The sequence below is a fragment of the Squalius cephalus genome, assembly GCF_949319135.1.
Source record: "Squalius cephalus genome assembly, chromosome: 2".
Classification (NCBI taxonomy): domain Eukaryota; kingdom Metazoa; phylum Chordata; class Actinopteri; order Cypriniformes; family Leuciscidae; genus Squalius; species Squalius cephalus.
In genome coordinates, this window is record NC_137123.1 from 24,548,105 (window position 1) to 24,569,450 (window position 21,346).

The 21,346-nt window shown below is 37.7% G+C and overlaps 1 protein-coding gene across 1 annotated transcript in view; it reads left to right on the forward strand.

Moving 5' to 3' along the window:
* Positions 1-14,124, forward strand: part of ctnna2 (catenin (cadherin-associated protein), alpha 2) — a 477,629-nt gene extending 463,505 nt beyond the window's left edge. The window contains exons 15-18 of the mRNA XM_079897968.1: positions 2,860-3,041; positions 3,985-4,090; positions 11,118-11,252; positions 13,163-14,124. Coding sequence (XP_079754094.1) covers positions 2,860-3,041; positions 3,985-4,090; positions 11,118-11,252; positions 13,163-13,450 — 711 coding nt within the window. The 3' untranslated portion in view covers positions 13,451-14,124. The remainder of the gene's footprint in view (positions 1-2,859; positions 3,042-3,984; positions 4,091-11,117; positions 11,253-13,162) is intronic.
* Positions 14,125-21,346: the final 7,222 nt, after the last annotated feature.

A 21,346-nucleotide genomic window follows, 5' to 3' on the forward strand; every position in this document is an offset into this window, starting at 1 on the left:
GAAGCAAGAAAAATTATGATTAGAATTCTTTCAATACAGCAAGAAAGATTTTTACACATGGTTTAGCTTAGCAACATGCTAACAGCTAACTGTATATAAATCAATTAGGAGTCGAGTCTACAATGCACATCATATTACTCACAAAACATTGCTTAGAGTTGCTGCCTGTGTAAAATGTTCAGTCACTTAAAAGGTTCCATTTTGGTTAGGATGCTACGTTAGAAGGGAATGCAGGTTTTGGGACAGAGCCTATATACATATGTTTCATATTTAAAATAGCAAGGGACACATCTAAGATAGTGGACGAAGCAAGAGAAATGTTGATTATAATTCCTTCAATACAGCAAGTTAGTAAAGAAGTCTACTAAAATGGCAGTTTAACCAACCTTTTACCGCAGCAAACTGCTAATAGGAAACTTAATAAAACTACATTGAGTGTCACAAAAAATAAATATTGCTCAGAATTGCTAAATTTGTTGAATGTTCATTCAGTAATAAGGTTCCATTTTAGTTAGGATGCTGCCTTAGAAGGGAATGCTCTGCAGGCAGCAATGTTGGCTTAAGGAACAGAGCCTATATATAAGCTTTAATATTTAACATAGCAGAGGATCATGTTTTATGCATCAGATGCATACATTTCCAGCAGAATCAAATGCTTTACACAAGAATAATTTTGGTCTCAGTTTTGTAAACTCTGTCTGCAGAGACTGTAGTTGTTAAAATATGATTGCAAATGAGACTTCTGGCAGTGTCACCCCCCCAGTGTGCGTGTGTCAGCCGGCATTTGACGGCAGAGCTCACTGGGGTTCAAGGCTTAATCCACATTAGTGTATGTGTGAATAGTGCTCAGTGGGCTGCTTATGAGACATTACAAGAATATCAGTATGTAGCTGTGGAGTGCTGCTGACATTCACGCGCAAATACACACCATAACCCTGTTTGATACCAATTACTCTTGAGAATAAATTATCTTCCATGAATGAGAGGAAATTATCATTTGTACTGGAATAAAAGACTAGGCTAAAAGAAAAACTGCTGTGAAGAAGAAAAACAGGGTCATTCCTTGAGAACAGCAACCAATTGACAAAATAAAATGACCGTGGAAAAACATTTCGCTCACTAGTAAACTCAGTTCAGGAGTTCAGGCGGCGCCGTATGCGTAGATGCTGAATGTTACATTGAGTGAATGTTTTTTGCAAATCAAATATGCGTGTCACTACTTTCATATTGATATAGTCTGTGACTTTAAGTTTTATGGATTTTGAGTTCTCATAAAAGAGAAATAAGAGCAGGCATTTGTTCACTGACTCACTTTCAGACACACACATATACACACTGCTCTATCTCTTTGCTCCATGATAGGATAACATTGCTGATAGGTCAGCCATAAAATTGAACTCCTGTATCTAGGCCACTTTATTTCAAATGAGAAAAATTAAAAAGCTTTTTTGAGGGATTTCTAATCCAGAAGCACACACACATGCGTGTGCAGACTTTCGGCACACAATATGAGTGTGTTGAATGAATCGGCACCGGTGCGTATGGGGAAGGATTTGTTGGAGCATTAAGCTGCCTGCACCCTCTCTTGTTATCGGTTAGGAGCCAGAGAGATTTGGGATAAGTGAATTCTGAGCAAGGCAAGAGGAAGAAATAGGCTCTCCCCCCTTTTATTCACCTTCTTTCCATACATCACATCCACTTTTAGGACCAGAGGAGTTGGGATTAACCATGCAGCAGCATATTAATGCTGATTGGCTGCTTCAAAGACATACAAAGAGAGCTGATTGGCTCCTGGGATGGGTATGTTTCTGATTGGATGCACAGGTGGTAAAACAGTGCGGTAGTAACTTCCAAGCTAAAACGAGACAACCTTAAATTTAAATAAAGACCTTTAAATAAGCTTCAGTTATAACCAAGCAAAAACTACGTTACAGTCCTTTCGACCGCTCTTGCAGATCCCATCGGATAGGCTTGTGGGATATCAAAGGCAGTGATAGATACATTTATGCTGTACAGAAAAAAAAAATAGATAGATTTTATATTTTATTCGGACACAGTCACCGTTGCATCAGCCCTCCATTTGAAATGCCCAGGAGTGTGCGCTATCTGAAAAAGAAATCATTTTCATCTTTTAATAGCATTTTCTCTGAGGACTTCTTTTCTTTTTAGTGTGTAATTGCTTGTTAAATAAACAAGCAAAAAGCTACAAATCTTAAATGAGCAGCTGGCTCTTAATTAGCTCTTATGTTATGACATCCTTTGGCTATGATGGCGTATTGCCACTTATAAATTCAGACAAAACTGCGGAAAAGATTTCTGACTTGTCACACTACAAATTCAGACTTGTACGGCACAGACTTTTTTTTGCCAAAACCATCTTACGGTGATCTCGCACTTAAAGGCATTCAGAGTCCCCTGCCATGGTCCGGTCCGTCTGCTCCAACAGAACGTTGAACAAATGCATAATTCATTGACTGGTGTAAGAAGTGAGGTAATTATACATTTATCTCACAAATAATACTGCGCCTTAACGGTTCCTGTGACCTTGCAAAGAGATTAATACCCTTTTGGACAGGCTCAGAATCGCTACGGAGCGAGAATTTATTCCTTGACAAGAAGAGGGGGAAAGAAAAGAGGATGGATTTTCTCTTTATGAGCATGAGATGTCATGGGGTTTATGATTAAGTGTTAAGTTTCAAAACCTTATACAGAGGTATTTCAGTGGGGTTAAACAAAGTCAACCTAAATGGATGGTACTTTCTTCACAAACTTTTAACAAGAAACAAGGGCACGTGTTTGCACAATTGCAAAATGTGTGTAACTGATCTTTATCTTGTGTCATATCGCTACCCCTCATAGGCCATCATGGCTCAGCTGCCTCAGGAAGAGAAGGCCAAGATTGCCGAACAGGTGGAGAGCTTCAGGCAGGAAAAGAGCAAGCTGGACGCAGAGGTCGCCAAGTGGGATGACAATGGAAACGATATCATCGTGCTGGCCAAGCAGATGTGTATGATCATGATGGAGATGACCGACTTCACCAGGTACATCAATCCACATGTCAACAATGAGAATGCTGGAAATAGTTAAGAGAGACCGTGAAGCCAAAGGGTCTCATTTCAACCGGGGTTTATTTCGTGATAATATCGGTACATTATCTTACAAATAAATGCATTACATTGAAATATTAACACTTTCCCCGCCTTTGACGGAATGTTCCGGCTTCCCGTATTTTCACTGTTAGAAGGTGGGGGGGCGCTATTACGCATCTTCTGAAAGATTATATTATCTCCTGATCAAAACACAGGCAAAAAAGAAGTATAAACAAGCGATAGCATATGTAAGCATATGCATATGTAAAATAACATGATTTTCAACATTAAACAGCTTAGATATCAAAACTGCCAAATGTTACTGAATGAAATGTCAACCCAGGATGAGCTACAGGACTGTGCAAGTGTTAGGTGTGTTGATGGACTCGATTTACTCCATCTATGTTTTGTTTATCGTTCCAAATCCGATCAAGAAGTAGTCTTTGACAAAAACATGATTTTCTCAGCTTTTTGCTCAAAATGTAAGCTAAAAAAAGCTAGAATAAAAAAAAAATTGTTTGTTTGTTTACAAGCAGAGGGTCAGTTCTTTATTTTTATATATTGCATGTTCAGATATTCATACAACAAAATATTCTGGGGGCCATTAAACTTTTGTGAAAATGATCAAAAATGCATTAAAAACAACACTGTCAGGGAAAGAGTTAAGAACAATGATCAAATATACATTTTGTAGGTCATTATACAAAAATATTTGATCAGAATGAAGCCATGTGAAAGAATATTATTTATTATTTAGGTTGATTGCTCTTGCTGCTTCAAATCTGTTAGCGTATGTGGTGGGCTTGCTTGCTTTCATGCCCTGTGCAGTTTGCTTTCTGCCTGTTGTGAGGAATCAGCTAATGGAGTTACAATCTGGGTTTTTGTGTTACCACAGGGGCAAAGGCCCTTTGAAGAATTCCTCTGACGTCATAAATGCCGCAAAGAAAATCGCAGAGGCCGGATCCAGAATGGACAAGCTCGCCCGTGCCGTGGCTGACCAGGTCAGAATATCCTTTTATTCCCCATTTGTCTGTGAGATCAAAGCCCAGGGTTGTGTTTAAAATAATGAGCTCCTATGAGGTGTTGAATTTATTATTAGATGAGCACCATCTTTCAGAACCTGCTGACTGACACTTTTTAACGTTTAATCAACTGTACCCCTTGTGAAGTAAAGAAAAGCTAAGGATATGCTTATGAGTCTTGATGGCAGCTACTATACCATGCACTGTCTTTGCTTGTTCCTGCTACTGTATTTAGTGCATTTTCATGTTCTCATAAAATATTATGCACATTTATTTATTTATTTATTTATTTTTGATGGAAGTCATACACGTTAGTGTTATTTGCTCATATGGTTGATTTGAAAATAGATTCTTGGCTACCTTGTGCCAATGAAAAACTGCCAATTTATTAAGAACTGTTCCAGATTATCTATTCTCTTGATGTGGACAGCTGCAGGAAGCCAGTGGAGTGAGAATAAGAGATGTGACATGGGCCTTCATTGGCTGATTGAAGAGCAGATATGCTGTCGTTTTCTGGATCATCTGCAGACTCTCAGAAGAAAAAAAAAAAATTATTAAAAATGGTACAAAAGGTACTAATATGCACCCTTTAGGGGTAAATAGGGTTCAAAGGCATACATTTTGAAAGATTACCTCCTCATTGATAAGTTTTGTACCTTTTTTTTTCCTGAGAGCTCAGAGGCTTGATTGGTCAGAGTGAGGGGTGAATTTGCTGAGTATTAAAGGTTCATGAAACACCCTGTTTCAGCACCAGTTAGTTCTCACCAGAGTTTTGAAAAATGCTACAAATAAGATGTATTAAGCTGCGGGTTGGAGGGGGAAGAAGAGAGAATGACAACGACTTCTGATTCAGTTTTATTTTGCTCTCATTGAGTTAAAAATATCAAAGCTTCTCACAAATGCACCCTGCAATTTACCTTTAAATGCAACAAAATAAACATATATACATGGTTTTATAAGCCTACCGTAACTTACACAAATGCATACATATACTGTGACAGCTATAATTTAATGGACAAATAAATGCACAACCATTAAGATTTTTACGCCATTGAAATCATATATGAACCCGCTATACTACTTTTGAGGCTTATTTTGTGGTGTTTTAATAAGCAGTGAGATCGGTTATATTTAAGGAGCTTCAAAAACCGGTTATACTCACTGTGTAGATGAATCGTGTTGTGTTGGAGACTCGAGGGTCTATGGAAGAAAACTGTAGAAACTGTACAACTCTTACAAAGCAAAAACAAACACTTACTTATGATTTGTGAGATCTCACAACTTGAAGCCGTCATTGGAGATCAACATGCACTCTCATTAATAACTAAGCAAGGTGTCTTTTCATAGGATAAGGACATGTAATCTCATGAATAATTATGAGACACACGTGAATCATTGATGTACTACAGGTCTACAAAAAAAATCCAAATGACGTTAACATGAAGACAAATTTAAACCCGGAAGATCAAAAACGCATACAATTAGGTAGATTTTTCTCCTACAATTAAATCTAATGGATGGTAACAATGTCTTCTATTATGTGCAATACACATACCTCTGTTAAAAGCTCAGAAAATTTAGTTTTTTAAACATGTTCTAAAATGTGAAATTGTTGAAAATGAGCAAACTTTTCAGCCACCCAGCCCACTTGGGCGAGAAGTGTGGAAGAGGACAAAGTTGGTAGTGAAGGAGTTGAATGGTTGGTTTTGGTGATCCATGTTTCAGTCGAAGGCAAAATGTTGTGTTTTGACTGACTGAAAAAAAAAAAAACAGGGATGAACTCAACTTTGTTGCTGGCCAACTGACAGACCATGATGTGTAACAACCAAGAGAACACAGGTAACCAGTGGTGCAATTGTTTTGTGTGCAGACATGTTTAGACTTGCACCTGTGATATACTACAGGGAAGTAGTGAGAGAACATGGTAAGAACATGACAGGAAACAAGAGAGTATTAAGAGAGAAAAGAAGACTTAGCCTAGCATGCTGCGTGTTGTCGCTGCTTGTCGCAGGTTTTTACACAAGCTTGGTCTTCATGCAATGAGGGATGACGCTACAGTGATGGCTGCTCAATAAGAACTCGTTCACTGATTACTTCACTTGACTCCACCTCCTTAATTAACTTCTACTTCAAAAGGACTGCTCTATACTAACAACTAATTAGCCAATCTTACCGTAGAAAAAATCTTCTCACTTTACCTAATATCCTTAATCAAAGACACATCCTTAATTATATCTTCCAGACACATGCATGTTTTGGTGGGGAAACCACAGCACAAAACCAGGGTCTTCAGGATTGCTACATATGGTTCATTTTTACATGCCAGGGCTGAGCAACTCTGCCCATAGAGATCCACATTTCCTGCAGAGAGTGAGTCAGTGAGAAAATTAATGCAGATGCAGCATCTGACTATAATGATGATAAATTTGTTGAAATTCATGATTTTTTTGGTAACACTTAAAGCCTTTGTGTATAATGCATTATAAAGGTCAATAATGTACACTATAACGTAGACGTCATTGTGTCCAAAGTTAAAATGCATTATAATATTTGCAGATTCTTTGTTACTGTACATCTGAAATTGGTCGTTTGCCAGCGCATTATGCTTTCATAAATAGCAACATAAGTATTGTAATGTATTTTAACTCGTATTGTAACTCTGGTTGTAATTATTCATGAGACCATACAATGCATTATAAGGTGCATTATACTGTATACTGTGTTAATTTTTGTATTTCAAATAAATTTAGTTATGTTGCATGTACAAAATATGATAGTACCACACAATCACAATAGAATATGTACAATTTTAATTTACAGCACCTTGAAACTGAATAGAAACGTAAAAAAAGCAAAAACGCATTTGATGTGCATTCTTTATTCATCAATTTGTAAAAGTAGAGTACTAGAGTTAAACAATCTGGCTGATTTTGTTTTTTTCTTTTTTTTTTTGTAGAAAGTGTACATTACCATATTGCTCTGGCCAAAGTGACTTGAACGCATCTGACGTCCTAATTACAACTTCACAATTAATTAACACAAACTTCCCAGGACGACTAGGGAACACACCATTGGCTCCAACTCTAATAATACACACCTGAACAAGCTAATCTGAAAGCTACAGGCAGTTGTATTTGATATGGGATGGAGCTAAACTCTGCAAGAAAATGGACCTTGAGGGCCAGAGTTGCCCAGCCCTGTTCTAAGAGCTAAACTTGGTAACACTTTTTTTTAAGGTGACATAGATACACATTACTACATGTACTTACTATAGTAATAACAGTAAATTATGCATAATTTTAACTAAAAACCCTAATCTAACTTAAGTACATGTAGTTAATTAATATTACTACTAATTTGAGTGAGTACAATGTAACTACGTCACTCCCCTGGGCTATATGTAATAAACTGCCTCAACTTGACCAGTCTTGTATACCTCTTTAGAGACATATTTCCTTAAATTGACACTAGCGCATTCATTGTCAAAAGGGTTCTGCGTAATAGGAATTATCCTTTTGTTGTCATCAATACTGGGACACTGATCTAAAAGATATGAGAAGCCTGAAACCTGCTGCGTCACCACTGGCCAGGCCTTGTGTTGTTTTTGTTGTTTTCTTGCAGTATTTCTTTTCTCTTAGATAAAGGGAGAATAGTGAGGGGGAACCTGATCAAATTGCTGATCAGTGTGTAATCCGAGTGTACAAGCACATCGGAGATGGCCAGACAGTTCCTGCTTTCCAGAACACCCCTCCCTTTAGGTCAATGTGTTCCTCCCATAGCAGCAATCCATTCTCCCTACTACCAAATCTAACACACGCATGCTGTGTATATTAGGTAGTCTGAACAGGTGGCTCGACTTGTCCCTTATCAAACCCACTAACACAGTATTTACATCTAATGGCCATCTGGGGTTCTCAGGACGCATCAAGGGACCGCATTCATTTCAGAAAGAATCTCTGAGTAGGCGGTGTTAAACAGAACCGGGTGCTCAATAATCAAGCTGCTCCCCAATGCTGGAAAAGACAAAACAATTTAGAAACAAAAGCCATCAAAGGATATGCTTTATTTTATGTATATAGTGCGATGAATGGTTTGGTGCACGACGAGGTACATGTAAAATGATAGAATATCTTACAGCTGTGGTTGTCAAAAAACAGTGCTAATTAAAAGTAATCAAATATGCATTTTGTTGCAAGTTTCTATCTAATTTGATTACATTCTACCAAATGACAGATTAACTAACATGGACTGGACATGGACACAACTGAAAAGAAAATGCAACCCTGAATACACAGAATTTGCCAAATTCAATGTCAATGTGTTGGGAAAATGTAATTATTGACCACATTGTTGGACCTTTGCAGTTCTGCTGATATTAAACGATTTAAATGATTTTAAGACAGTTTCATTTACTTTTTTGTAAACAATTTTGTTGGGTTGCAAAACCACTGCCGTAGAGGGCTGCCAGGTTGGGTTGCATTGGTGAATGTGGTCATGACAACAGTCAGACCTCCTCAGAAACACATTCTTACAACTCCTCTAACTGCTGCACTTGACATCGCAGACCTAAAGCTGCTGGGCCCTGGAGGCGAGAAAAGAGGGTTCTCCATTTTTTTTTTTCATTTCCCCCTTGCCATGCCCCAGCACAGCGAGAGGTTGCTTCCTGCAGAGAGACACTTGAACGCTAAACACTAATGACGTTACAGCTGCTCAGTCGTGTCAAAGATAAAGCAGATTCAACAGTTATTAATTGTGTCTCATCAGTCTTTTTCACTCAAAGTTCATGGAAAGCTAGGGCAGAAAAAAACTATATAACAACTTCTGACAGGGCTTATTGCTATATGCAATATACACTGAGTTAACCGCTGTGTCTTAGCATGCAAGGTGCTGTGTGTTAAATTATTTATCCAAAAAATCATAACGTTAAATGGGACATGCTGATATATTGCTTCGAAGGGGAGACCGAAACAGCACACAAAATAGGAGCCATTCTTACATATAAATGCAGAAGATGGACATTGGTATATTGAAACTATATCTATAGGTAACCATTCTGCTATTAACAACCGTAATGATGAATTAATATGACTGCTCAAATTACAGTTTTGATGTCTCTGAGAAGATAAAATCGTACAGATCAGATCTCCAGATAAATATACTTGTAGGACAGGAGTATACTGACTCACTCTCTATAGTTAGGATATGTGTGCTTTCAAATAGTTATCAGTGAAAATTAGTTAAATCATGTGAACAGAAGCAAATAATGAATAATTCCAAAGTCCTGGCTTTTGAATATTGAGTAGTTTGTGACTGCAGGAAGGTTACCCAGCAACATCATCATGACATAATTAATATTCAAGAGATAAGCAATCGCTGTGTCATGAAATCAGAAAGTCCATGCTCCCCTCTCCACTGGCTTCAAAACATTTAAAGGAAATTAAGGAAGTTTTCGTTTACTGTGATATGGGCTGGTGTCCATTATACACTCACCTAAAGGATTATTAGGAACACCATACTAATACTGTGTTTGACCCCCTTTCGTCTTCAGAACTGCCTTAATTCTACGTGGCATTGATTCAACAAGGTGCTGAAAGCATTCTTTAGAAATGTTGGCCCATATTGATAGGATAGCATCTTGCAGTTGATGGAGATTTGTGGGATGCACATCCAGGGCACGAAGCTCCTGTTCCACCACATCCCAAAGATGCTCTATTGGGTTGAGATCTGGTGACTGTGGGGGCCATTTTAGTACAGTGAACTCATTGTCATGTTCAAGAAACCAATTTGAAATGATTCGAGCTTTGTGACATGGTGCATTATCCTGCTGGAAGTAGCCATCAGAGGATGGGTACATGGTGGTCATAAAGGGATGGACATGGTCAGAAACAATGCTCAGGTAGGCAGTGGCATTTAAACGATGCCCAATTGGCACTAAGGGGCCTAAAGTGTGCCAAGAAAACATCCCCCACACCATTACACCACCACCACCAGCCTGCACAGTGGTAACAAGGCATGATGGATCCATGTTCTCATTCTGTTTACGCCAAATTCTGACTCTACCATCTGAATGTCTCAACAGAAATCGAGACTCATCAGACCAGGCAACATTTTTCCAGTCTTCAACTGTCCAATTTTGGTGAGCTCGTGTAAATTGTAGCCTCTTTTTCCTATTTGTAGTGGAGATGAGTGGTACCCGGTGGGGTCTTCTGCTGTTGTAGCCCATCCGCCTCAAGGTTGTGCGTGTTGTGGCTTGACAAATGCTTTGCTGCATACCTCGGTTGTAACGAGTGGTTATTTCAGTCAAAGTTGCTCTTCTATCAGCTTGAATCAGTCGGCCCATTCTCCTCTGACCTCTAGCATCAACAAGGCATTTTCGCCCACAGGACTGCCGCATACTGGATGTTTTTCCCTTTTCACACCATTCTTTGTAAACCCTAGAAATGGTTGTGCGTGAAAATCCCAGTAACTGAGCAGATTGTGAAATACTCAGACCGGCCCGTCTGGCACCAACAACCATGCCACGCTCAAAATTGCTTAAATCACCTTTCTTTCCCATTCTGACATTCAGTTTGGAGTTCAGGAGATTGTCTTGACCAGGACCACACCCCTAAATGCATTTAAGCAACTGCCATGTGATTGGTTGATTAGATAATTGCATTAATGAGAAATTGAACAGGTGTTCCTAATAATCCTTTAGGTGAGTGTACAATGTTTATTCTGGGGTAAAAAGTTCTTAAGTTGCTTGTTTATTCTTGTGCTGTAGATTTATGTGTACAGTGTTCCTATTAACAAAATAAACAATTGTGATGATAACTGGAGATTTACGAACAAGTCTACAACCGCAGGCTTTAGCCAATATGTGATGATGACAAACCCCTGAGTCATCTTCAAGATGGAACTAATTTCATCTTCAGTCATCATCGCTTTACCACCCTCCCCTCATATTTGCTCTACACAGTGAATATGTAAAGGTCAAGTCTCTGCTATGTATTCCCATCTCTTTTAGTGTCCGGACTCAGCCTGTAAGCAGGACTTATTGGCATACCTCCAGAGAATCGCCCTCTACTGCCACCAGCTCAACATCTGCAGCAAGGTCAAGGCTGAGGTTCAGAACCTGGGAGGAGAACTCATTGTTTCAGGGGTAAGATGATTCTGGCCATACGTATTATGATGCTATTTAATTACGTATGTACATGAGGTTTGCAGTGTTTCAGGATGTAGATAATATTTTTACATTCTGTATGTATTATTAAATGTTGTATTTATATATTAAAAATATCCCACAGAGCCTGTTGTCTAATTACAACCATTTTGTGTGCTGAAAATGTGATCGTGGCTTTAGTCTGACTAAAATTATACCAGTCTGTTTTTTGTGAAGACGGACTAAACATTGTATCTACATAATGGGTTTTGTCCAGCATCTACATGTTAACCGGACAACAAGTGGTCTCAGAGTTATGTGCTTGCTCCAAAACAGCTGTGAAGCACCATGCATATTTTGGACAACTAGTTGAAGACTGTAGCTCAATTATGCAAAAACCCATCATAGCTCATTTATAACCATGTAAACATCCCATTCTTTTTCAGAGCCTTTTTTTTTATTTTTTTTTAAATGCTATGCATTGACTCAAAACAGTTCATAAATAGTTAAGGTGAGAGACTACAGGTGAATAGGGTAAAAGTTTAAAATAATAGATATCACCATGAAACTTCCTCAGTTGATTACTTACAGAAGTATATAAAACAAATGTATTACACGTTTTTGAAATTTGTATGTTTAATTATGCAAATTAGGCATTATCTCATTAAATATGCACGATTTTGCATATATTTTCGGTAGATAGATCTGAACATATGATAAAGCCAGGTGCAAAATTGTTTTTTCATTTTGTTTACACACAAGATGAAAAATAAATTTCAGAGGGATTTCAGGATATATGCTTTCATTACCTAGAAAATCAAAATATACTGTCCATAGCCTTAAAAAAATCGATTTTCGCCATATTTTTTTATTAAAATGTCACATAAATCAGGCTAGGAATGATTTATTAACAAAACCCTCTGAAAATATCTTCAGAATACTGCTAAGTGTATAACTGGAAAGTTTGGTGTACATAGGTGCTACATAGGCTGAGATGTTTGTACTGGAGAATGACAAAAAACTCATTTTGAGAAAACGGCATTTCAAGATTTAAATAGCTCTAAATGAGATTTCGTCATTAGCTTTAAATTCCCCTTTGGACATTTACGATTGGTTACTGATAGAAAGGAAATGCCCATATTTGGGTTACATGGCGTTGTGCAGGAGACTCAGAGCTTTACAACAATACCAATCATGACAGACTTCAGTAAACAGTCGCGTTGGAATGTTAACTTCTTGGTAAATTCGGGAGAAACTTACTACCGCAAGTAAACAAAATGTAATAAAATTAATGTATATGTTTTCTTTATAGCAGCTTGAAAGAACACATTGAAGGAGCAAACTAGCCCAAAATATCAAAACTGACCACTTCATAAAAAATCAATGTTTTTGCCTGCCGTGTCTCTCCTTAATTCCATACATAGTCATATTACAATCATGACAACTCTGGATATTTTTAGCATGTTAATGGTTATAAAAATGTATTTGGTCTTGGTGGACTAGATCTGCTACACATGTTTACTGTTGCAGAGCAATTATGGACTTGCTACTGCCAATATATACTCTGCTGTGAGCATGTAAGATATGCTGCTGCTGCATGAATAGGCACACACATCTTGTAGCAGTTCTAGACAGGTGGAGCTGGGGGAGGTGGAGGGTTTCAGAGCATCTCTGATAGCACACTGCACGACTAGGTTTTAGTGAACATTGAACCAGACTATTTAAACGTTGAGCAAGCAATATCACTGACTGCAGAATCAGCAGAGGCCAATCATGAAGTAAATGATGTGACTTCTAGCAAATTGCATGTAATGGACCTGTCAGTCTGCGGCAGGTTTCATGACAAAACAACAGTTCACTAAATACAGGCACTAATCGGAATGTTCTCTTCCCCGTTGTCCCATATTCAGCTGGACAGTGCTACATCCCTCATCCAGGCAGCCAAGAACTTGATGAATGCCGTGGTCCTCACGGTCAAGGCCTCCTATGTAGCTTCCACCAAGTACCAGAAGGTTTACGGCACAGCAGCAGTCAATTCCCCTGTGGTTTCCTGGCGTATGAAGGCCCCGGAGAAGAAACCCTTGGTGAAGAGAGAGAAACCGGAGGAGTGCCAGACCCGTGTCAGGCGAGGCTCGCAGAAGAAACACATCTCCCCCGTCCAAGCCCTCAGTGAATTCAAGGCCATGGACTCCTTTTAACTCTGCACCACAGATGCCCAAAACTCCTCCTTCTCCTCCTCCTCTCTTGATTTTTTTTTTTCTCCTCGCCTTGTTACGGCTTATTTTCTTGGAGCTGTATTTTGTGCCATGCAGCGACGTGTGTGTATGTGCCCAGTAAATGTCTGTGAGTTGGAGGGTTTGGCCACCCCATCCTCTTCAAACCAAATTTCGCTGTAAATGAGAAACACTCATGAAGGAGACGTTTACAGTGTGAGCTGCGGTACTTGCAATTCATGTGGTGTTCATTCTCGCTGACTGGCCATATATACACAGAGATATTAAAGAATATAATCTATGGTATAGTAGTGTCAGCCCTAACCGAGGCAGAGGTGCTGCTTTCCTTCCTAATGATTTTTTTTTTTAAATTATTATTATTTAAAATGAAAATGACCCATAGTATTTACATAAGTAGGAATAACTTATGTTGAAGCATTTTTCTTCCTTCTTCCCATTTATCCATATGGTGACCTAATGCACTAGTTTTTCCATTTAAAATCCATTTCTTTAATTATATTACTGTATCACTAACCATGGCAGCCAGGTTTGCTATAGTATTACATTTAGAAAAGGACTAGTTGTGTGGTTTGCTCAGAGACTAGTAGAATCCTGCATACCTTTATAGCCCTGATTCTCTAATAAACCTTGCAACTGTGTGTGCCGAGTCGAGTTATTTTCCTATCTGTTCCATTCAACTACATGTTTTAGCAAACGTACCAGTACCTGATGTGCTAAATTTAATGGTGCAAACACATTTTCTAATTAATGAATACTTACTGTGTGTTTGACATGCAATATCTTCTATCAAGCTCATATCCATCACCAAACAAGTTTTGTGTTTGTCACACACAGTGTTCTGAAATTGCTTATCTGTGTCCATACACGTTTTTGGTTTACACAAATAAAGTTTGCTGTTGTTGGCAAACTTCGAGATGGAAAATAAGGCCAGTTTTAATGATTCAGTCTGACTGAACACTGAGTATTTAGTATTAAAAATAAGTCGGCATGAAATGAAAACCCATCCTTTTTCTAAATGTATATTATGGAACTTGTGAACAATTTCCATTGTGCATATGTCTCTTTTTTTCGGTGAAAACAACAGGACTACCCTCACAAAAAATAAGTTTATTCAAGTGTGGCATTAGTGTACTTCTTTTAAACTAAAAATGAGAAAGTATACTTTGTCTACTTTTTATGTTCTTCTCAGAACTATGCTTAAAATTACACCGACTTTTCTGTCAGTATAAGCCAAGTATACTTCAAAGTATGTTTGGCCTATTCTACTTCTCAATCTTTTGATAGAACACTTAATTATAGTTTTAAGTATATCTCTAAAGGCCCGTTCACACCAAGGACGATAACTATAAAGATAACGATAAAGATATAATTCTAAAAATCGTTCTCCATATTAAAGAATAACAGAGTTCACACCACAACTATAACGATAAAGATATGAGGAACGATATCGTTGGGATCACTTTCAGAACGATTTTTTTTCAGCTGTCAAACGATAAAACACTGACAGTCAATCAGAATCCATTCTAATTTAAAGGTCTCGCGCATTTAAAATGGGGCGCGCGCGCGCGTGCTTAGAATAAAAAGACCGTTATCGTTCGTTGGTGTGGACGCATATATAGTTATCTTTATCGTTATCCTTATAGTTATCGTGCTTGGTGTGAACGGGCCTTAAGTATACTTGGCTTGTAGTTATGTTTACTCTGAGTAGCATATTAAACACTTTTTTCACATCGTTTTACATTGTCTAATAAACTTGCATTGTTTTAAAATATTGATTTATAAAGGAAACTCCTGATTCTGAGTATTTTGTGTAGTCCACTGGTAGTGTAGATATGAATTTACTTCAAATCTACATAAAGTACAGTTAAAGGTATATTTCAAGTATAAAATCTAATAACTAAATAGGAACGTAGCAGGCTAGAATACTTAAAGTGCAAAACTATTAGTTTGATGATAAGTTCACAAAGAAAACAGTAGTTTACTGAGAGTATGTTTCAAAGTGTTTGACTAGTAAACTATCAGTATCATTTAAGTATACTACTGTTACACTTTAAGTATACTTATAAGTATACTTTTATACACTAAAAAGCGGGCCAATTTAGTCCCAAGCAGTATTGAAATATCTGAAAACATCTGTTGCCATCTTTGTTTCATTACAACTTTAAATCACAGAAAAAAGAAGAAAAAAAAAAGCTCTTCAGAAAATTGAATGAATGAATGAAAAACATACAAAACATAAGTAATTATATTAGGTCTGACAGGTTTGAGTGGGTGTCTCAAAAAGGTCCACAGTGTTCCTTTTATGTAATTATCTCAGGGTTACATTTTGCTGACCAGGACGAGAGAAACAAGCCTCCGGCTCAGAGTCCAACCCTTGTTAACAGGATTTTTTTTTTTAATGACAAAAAGGTAAGTACATCAATGCCACAATGTGACCCCCTCCTGACTTCATGTGTGCTGAAGATTCTCTGCTATTTCTCTGGTTTTAATACAATGACCTTTGCCTAATGAAAGGATTAGCTGCAAAACTGCTGTGCCAATATCTGACATTTAGATTAATTAAAATCTCCTTTAGCCACCACTTATGTCACGATATACAACATGAATACTTTGAAACATTGTTCTGTGTTCAAACAGGCATCAGATACAGCATACACCACATAAATCTAGGAGGTGAAGAGTGTCATTTTTGGCATCACCACAAGAAAAACGATTCAGTTATGGTGCCACCTATCATAATGACTCAAGAGCTAGAACTCTGAACATGATGTTTTCACTCTGATTGGCTGATTGCACTGCAAGAACAAAGAGTCCCACACTGTTCACTAGTGGCTAAACTGAAACTTCAAAAGCAGCTGGCAGAAAAAAAATAAGTTAATGTCAGGCTTTTAAGAGCCCTCCCAAAAAGAAAGTCTTTACAATAGTGGTAACAGTAAACAATGCATTAACTATGCATTGCTAGTATCTCTCAGGACTTATTTGTGCAATTATACTGCTACAAGAATGAATTGCTTTCATGGCCAAGGACCACCTAAGAGGCCATCTGACTGACATGTCAAGCAAGCAATCACACTTTGTTTTGTTCAGCGTCATGTTTAGGGGCGTGAAAATGGAAAATCAATGTGTCCACAAAAAACAGACATGCATCTAATAAATTATTCATTCAAAAAAGTTGTACAAGTTTACTGTAACAGTGGTGCTGTGAACTTTACATGCTTTTGAAAATCCAGCATTTAGTTGATCCTGATAAGCGCATATTGTCACAGTTGTAAACAAGACAGCTTCTTTTTTTCTTTTTTTCATTACGGGGTTTGGCTTCACAGCGGCTTTGTTTCCAGGCGGACTGACACACACGTCTCTCAGAAATCCTGTAGAATTCAACCAATCAGATAATGACTTTGAAACTCCTGAAACAATTTGAGTTCCACATGCAACAGATGTTCAGCCAACGGTCTGTGGGCATGACGTCTGAGGCAGAGACTACCGAATTACTAATCATCTACTATAATTTGTGATTTGTGTTTATTAGGGGGGGGGGGGGAATGTGTCAAAAATTGACAGATTTTTTTTTCATTGCTGTGATAGGCAAAATATGTTTTTTTTGTTTGTTTGTTTTTTCAGAACCAGGCCAGTTGTGTCCCTATGTTGCAATGGGACTGAGGAATTATTTCAACATCAAAAAAGGGAACACTTAACCTTTAACTCTTCAACTGAAATATAATTATACATGAAGGTCAGATAGTGGTTTCAGATGAGATGGTATTCAGGCTTTAGTTCACCTAAACAATAGATAAGAACAAAAGCAGAATGAAGATCATTTCAATCAGATTCACGCACGCTAAATGGCAGTACTTGAATGAGCTTCAGGCCATGATAATTCTCTTTAAAGCATTGCCATCTCATACAAAAGGAATTTTTGAATATGCTGTTGCATATTTAATGGCCAACTTGTTTCACAGATGTTTCTCCAGACATCCGTACCTCATAAGAGTGATTCAATTACTATTTCATCAAATCACTCACATGTTTTGTTTTTATAATACAATATGCAGCTCGTAGCAAAACTTTGATGTTCAAATGAACTGCACTGTACCTACTAGTACAAGTAGAGCCCTGTATAATGTAGACGTCTTACGACATCACACACGTTTAAGGGAAACGTAACACTGGGTACTGCATTAATATCTCAGTCCAACATCTAAAAATGGAGGCCAGGCCAAATCTCAAGGCTGCTTAAGAGTCTTCCCATATTCCCTTCACAAAAGTGCACTACTTTACTGAATCTCCCTTTTTAACATTTTAAGGGCAACCGTTAAAAATACCCAAGCTGTGAGAAAAGCAGTGCTCCCAGTGTTTTCTGACTAAATGAGCCTCGGTCAAACTGCAAATAATAAGCCCGGAAGCCGTGAGAAGCAGTAACCTAAATTATCATTACCATGATTGGAGGGAAAATCAGGATGAAAGACTGTTATACTGTACCACAATCTGAGCACCATGGACCTGACATTTACAGACCTGTGATTGGCCACAGCATGAAGTCCTCTTTTTAAAACTGAAAAGGAGAGAGTACTAATGCCACTAAACACACAAAAGAGGTGGAACATACAGTTCTCACAGGCTCAGGAAGTTCAACTCAACCACAATTCTAGCTGGCAAGTCCTTGAGACAACTAGAAGAACCATTCTTCTCCCGCTGTGGACTCCAGTGCCAACTGAGAACCATGTCACGACTTTTCTTTGTTTTCTTTGCTTTCAGCTTCTTGGTAAAAAATGTCCTTGGCCACCCATTTTAGTAAGCAGTCATTTTGAGCACATCCTCGAAAGTCTGGTTTAAACATGTTTCTGTTCTCAGTTGAATGTTTGCTAATGCATTTGCTCAGTTTATTTCAGGAAATGTTATTTTAATTTCTGTAATGTTGCTTTCTCATATGGAAAAGAGCGCTTTCACAAAGATGTTGACTGTGTTTCCATTATGTCTTGTGTACACAATGCTACAAATTAGTAGATGCATTTTCCCAGAATAATCTGTAAACTATGATTTTGTGCTAATGTCCAAGGTCTCACTATGACAACCAGTTCATAACCAATTAACTATCTGATGAATGAATTATTAAATCACTGTTTCTTTCTCCTTCTATGTCTCCTTCATTTAATTTATTTGAATTATTTCAGGTTTATTCATAATGCATTAAATATTAAATCTTGGTTAGTTTATAATACCTAATATACTGATTATCATCAATATATTTTTATTTCAGTCATCATACGCAGTTCTATAATAATCATAAATATTTTTACATATTAAACAGAAAGGATTAGCCTTAAACATTAGCTTATTTTGCATACCTATTTTTATAATAAGTGTCACTTCACTACTAAATTTAAAAATGTGGGCCTCTTCTATACAAAAGATACAACAACAGCTACTTAAATGCTTAAGACAGCTGAAAAATACACATTTTAAAAATTAGTACAACTGTTTATTATATTCATTTAAAATTATTCATTTGGAGTTATCTACAGTATTTGTTTATCAGTGACAAACATTCACAAATGTAACTATACTGTGAAGAGTTACTGGTAGTAATTCATATTCTTGTGATTTTACTTGATGCATCACACACTTTCCATTTTGACATTCGGAAAATTAAAAAAAATACGTCATTAATAAACACAGCAACATATAAAGAGGATTTTTTTACGGGTCACCCATCTTGGTTTTAACATAACACTCTAAATGGGTTAAAATGGCTTTTAAAGAGACCATATGGATATACCATTAGAGCTGCTAGTTCATTCATTCATTCATTCATTCAAACCCATCTGCTCAAAAGCAGTAGGACACAATTCCATTATACAGAGAGTCTATTATTTGGGTTCATTCTTGGCACCTGTGAGTGAGTTACCAGTACACACTAAAATCAACAGGTTTTTCAGGGCTGCCAGTGTACTATGAACAGAAATACAGTCTGTAAACAGCTCTGATAGCTTCTCAGTTCCTGAGCGGATGTGCCGCCACTAGATTACAGCCTTGTATTTGTGGCGATGATATATTCTCATAAATTAGATACAAGGCTTCTTATCAGAATGTCATTTATTTCCTGTCTTATCACTCTTATTGAAACCTATTCTTAGGGGAGCTCTACATTCAAGTCCATTAGTAAAACAACCTATCGGGGTAAAGATAAAGGTCATTGTCAATTACTATATCAAGGCCTCATTCATTTTGCATTAAACTAACAGAATTTTGTGGTGGAAGAACATTAGATTCACCAGATTCTTGACTGTATGCAGTTGGAACTGTTTCAGCTACCATACAGCATGCAAAAGACATGCTGACCTTCAAATGAAGCAGATTTAACACATTGAGCAACTTACAGTATGCAAGCTCAAAAAATTACTAAAATATCAGGAAGCCACCTAGATCACCTGGGGCTTTGTTGTGTATCAACCATGAAAAAGACGATGTGCCACTTCACTATGGAGGACTTGTTTCATCCAATGGATGTCAAAAAGAGCCAAATTCAAATTCAATGCTTGCTGACTGCAGATAAGGTCGGAAGCAGAGACGAGGCTTGTTAAACCGAGCGCTATCTCCCGCAGAATTGAGCAAAGGATATTAAAGAACATCTATTATGAGCTTTCACAACATGCCACACATCCTGGTGTAAAGCCCTCCCTTACACACTCGCATGCTTTTATGAGGTGAGATTCAATTCTATGTGAGATGGAAACCTCAGAACAAGTGGTAGACAAATTATTTAAATACAATAGAGCAAGAATAAAGCTGTAAAGAGTGAGAAAATGCCTTACTATAATGTTACAAGGTGTGAGGTTGAGAAGTGCGCCAAACTAGTGTACCAGACATATGCAAGGAGAACGGTACAAGATAATGCCACAATTACAGTATATATATATATGAAAGAGCTTGAATGCTTGTTCGGGATATTGGACAGCAGTGTTAGGACAATGATGCACTTGATTTGAAAATGTGCACCTGTGGTACGGAAGGCCAGCTTTAATTTCACCGCATTTACCTCCATAAACTGTGAACTGTGTAGAAATTACACACTGATTTATTCACAACCCAAAAGTAATTGGACAGTCGGCAGATCTGTTGTTTCCTAGCCAGGTGTGGATCATAGCACAATTCACTGCACTATTGGCAGGTCGTTCGCCTCTTCTAATGATGGGAGAGAGGACAAGAAATGGGGAATGAGATCATAAAATGACCTGAGCTGAGCGTGAACTCGCATTGCATTAGCAACATGGCCTGACTTGTCAAAGCACATGTGACTACTGTTAAACCAAGGTTTAGGGCCCGGTTGTATGAAAGCCTTTAAGTTAAAAAAATGTTAGTTATAAGGTTAAGGGTACCCTTAGTCAAAATGGGTTACAATAAGAGACCTAAGGGTCCACTTAAGGAACCTTAAGGTTGTCATTAAATATTCCCCCTTATTTCCCCTACTTAAAGTCCCTAGAGTCCCTTAAGTCCTTAGTAACCATTTAGCCCTTAAAAAATTAAGAGACCAAAACAGGTCCCTTAAGTCAAATGCTGAACTCAGACGTATTGGATGGTTTTGAGTTAAATGAGGAGAAAGTAGTATAAAGTGCATTTTTAGCGCTCAAAATAAGCCTGTTGAAATTATTATGACCTGAAACAGTGTGTATTGTCAAAAATAAAATTGAATGAACAACATTTTCATACTTTTTCATCACCTCCACTGTGCGCTTAAATGAATTATCTCATGCCAGGTTTTCGTCTTGTACACAAGAGTGAATGATTATAGTATCAGGCTTGGGCATTTTTCCCCCCGTCTTCTAAAAGAATAGCTTTTTTTGTCCTTTGTCCTTTGTCCAG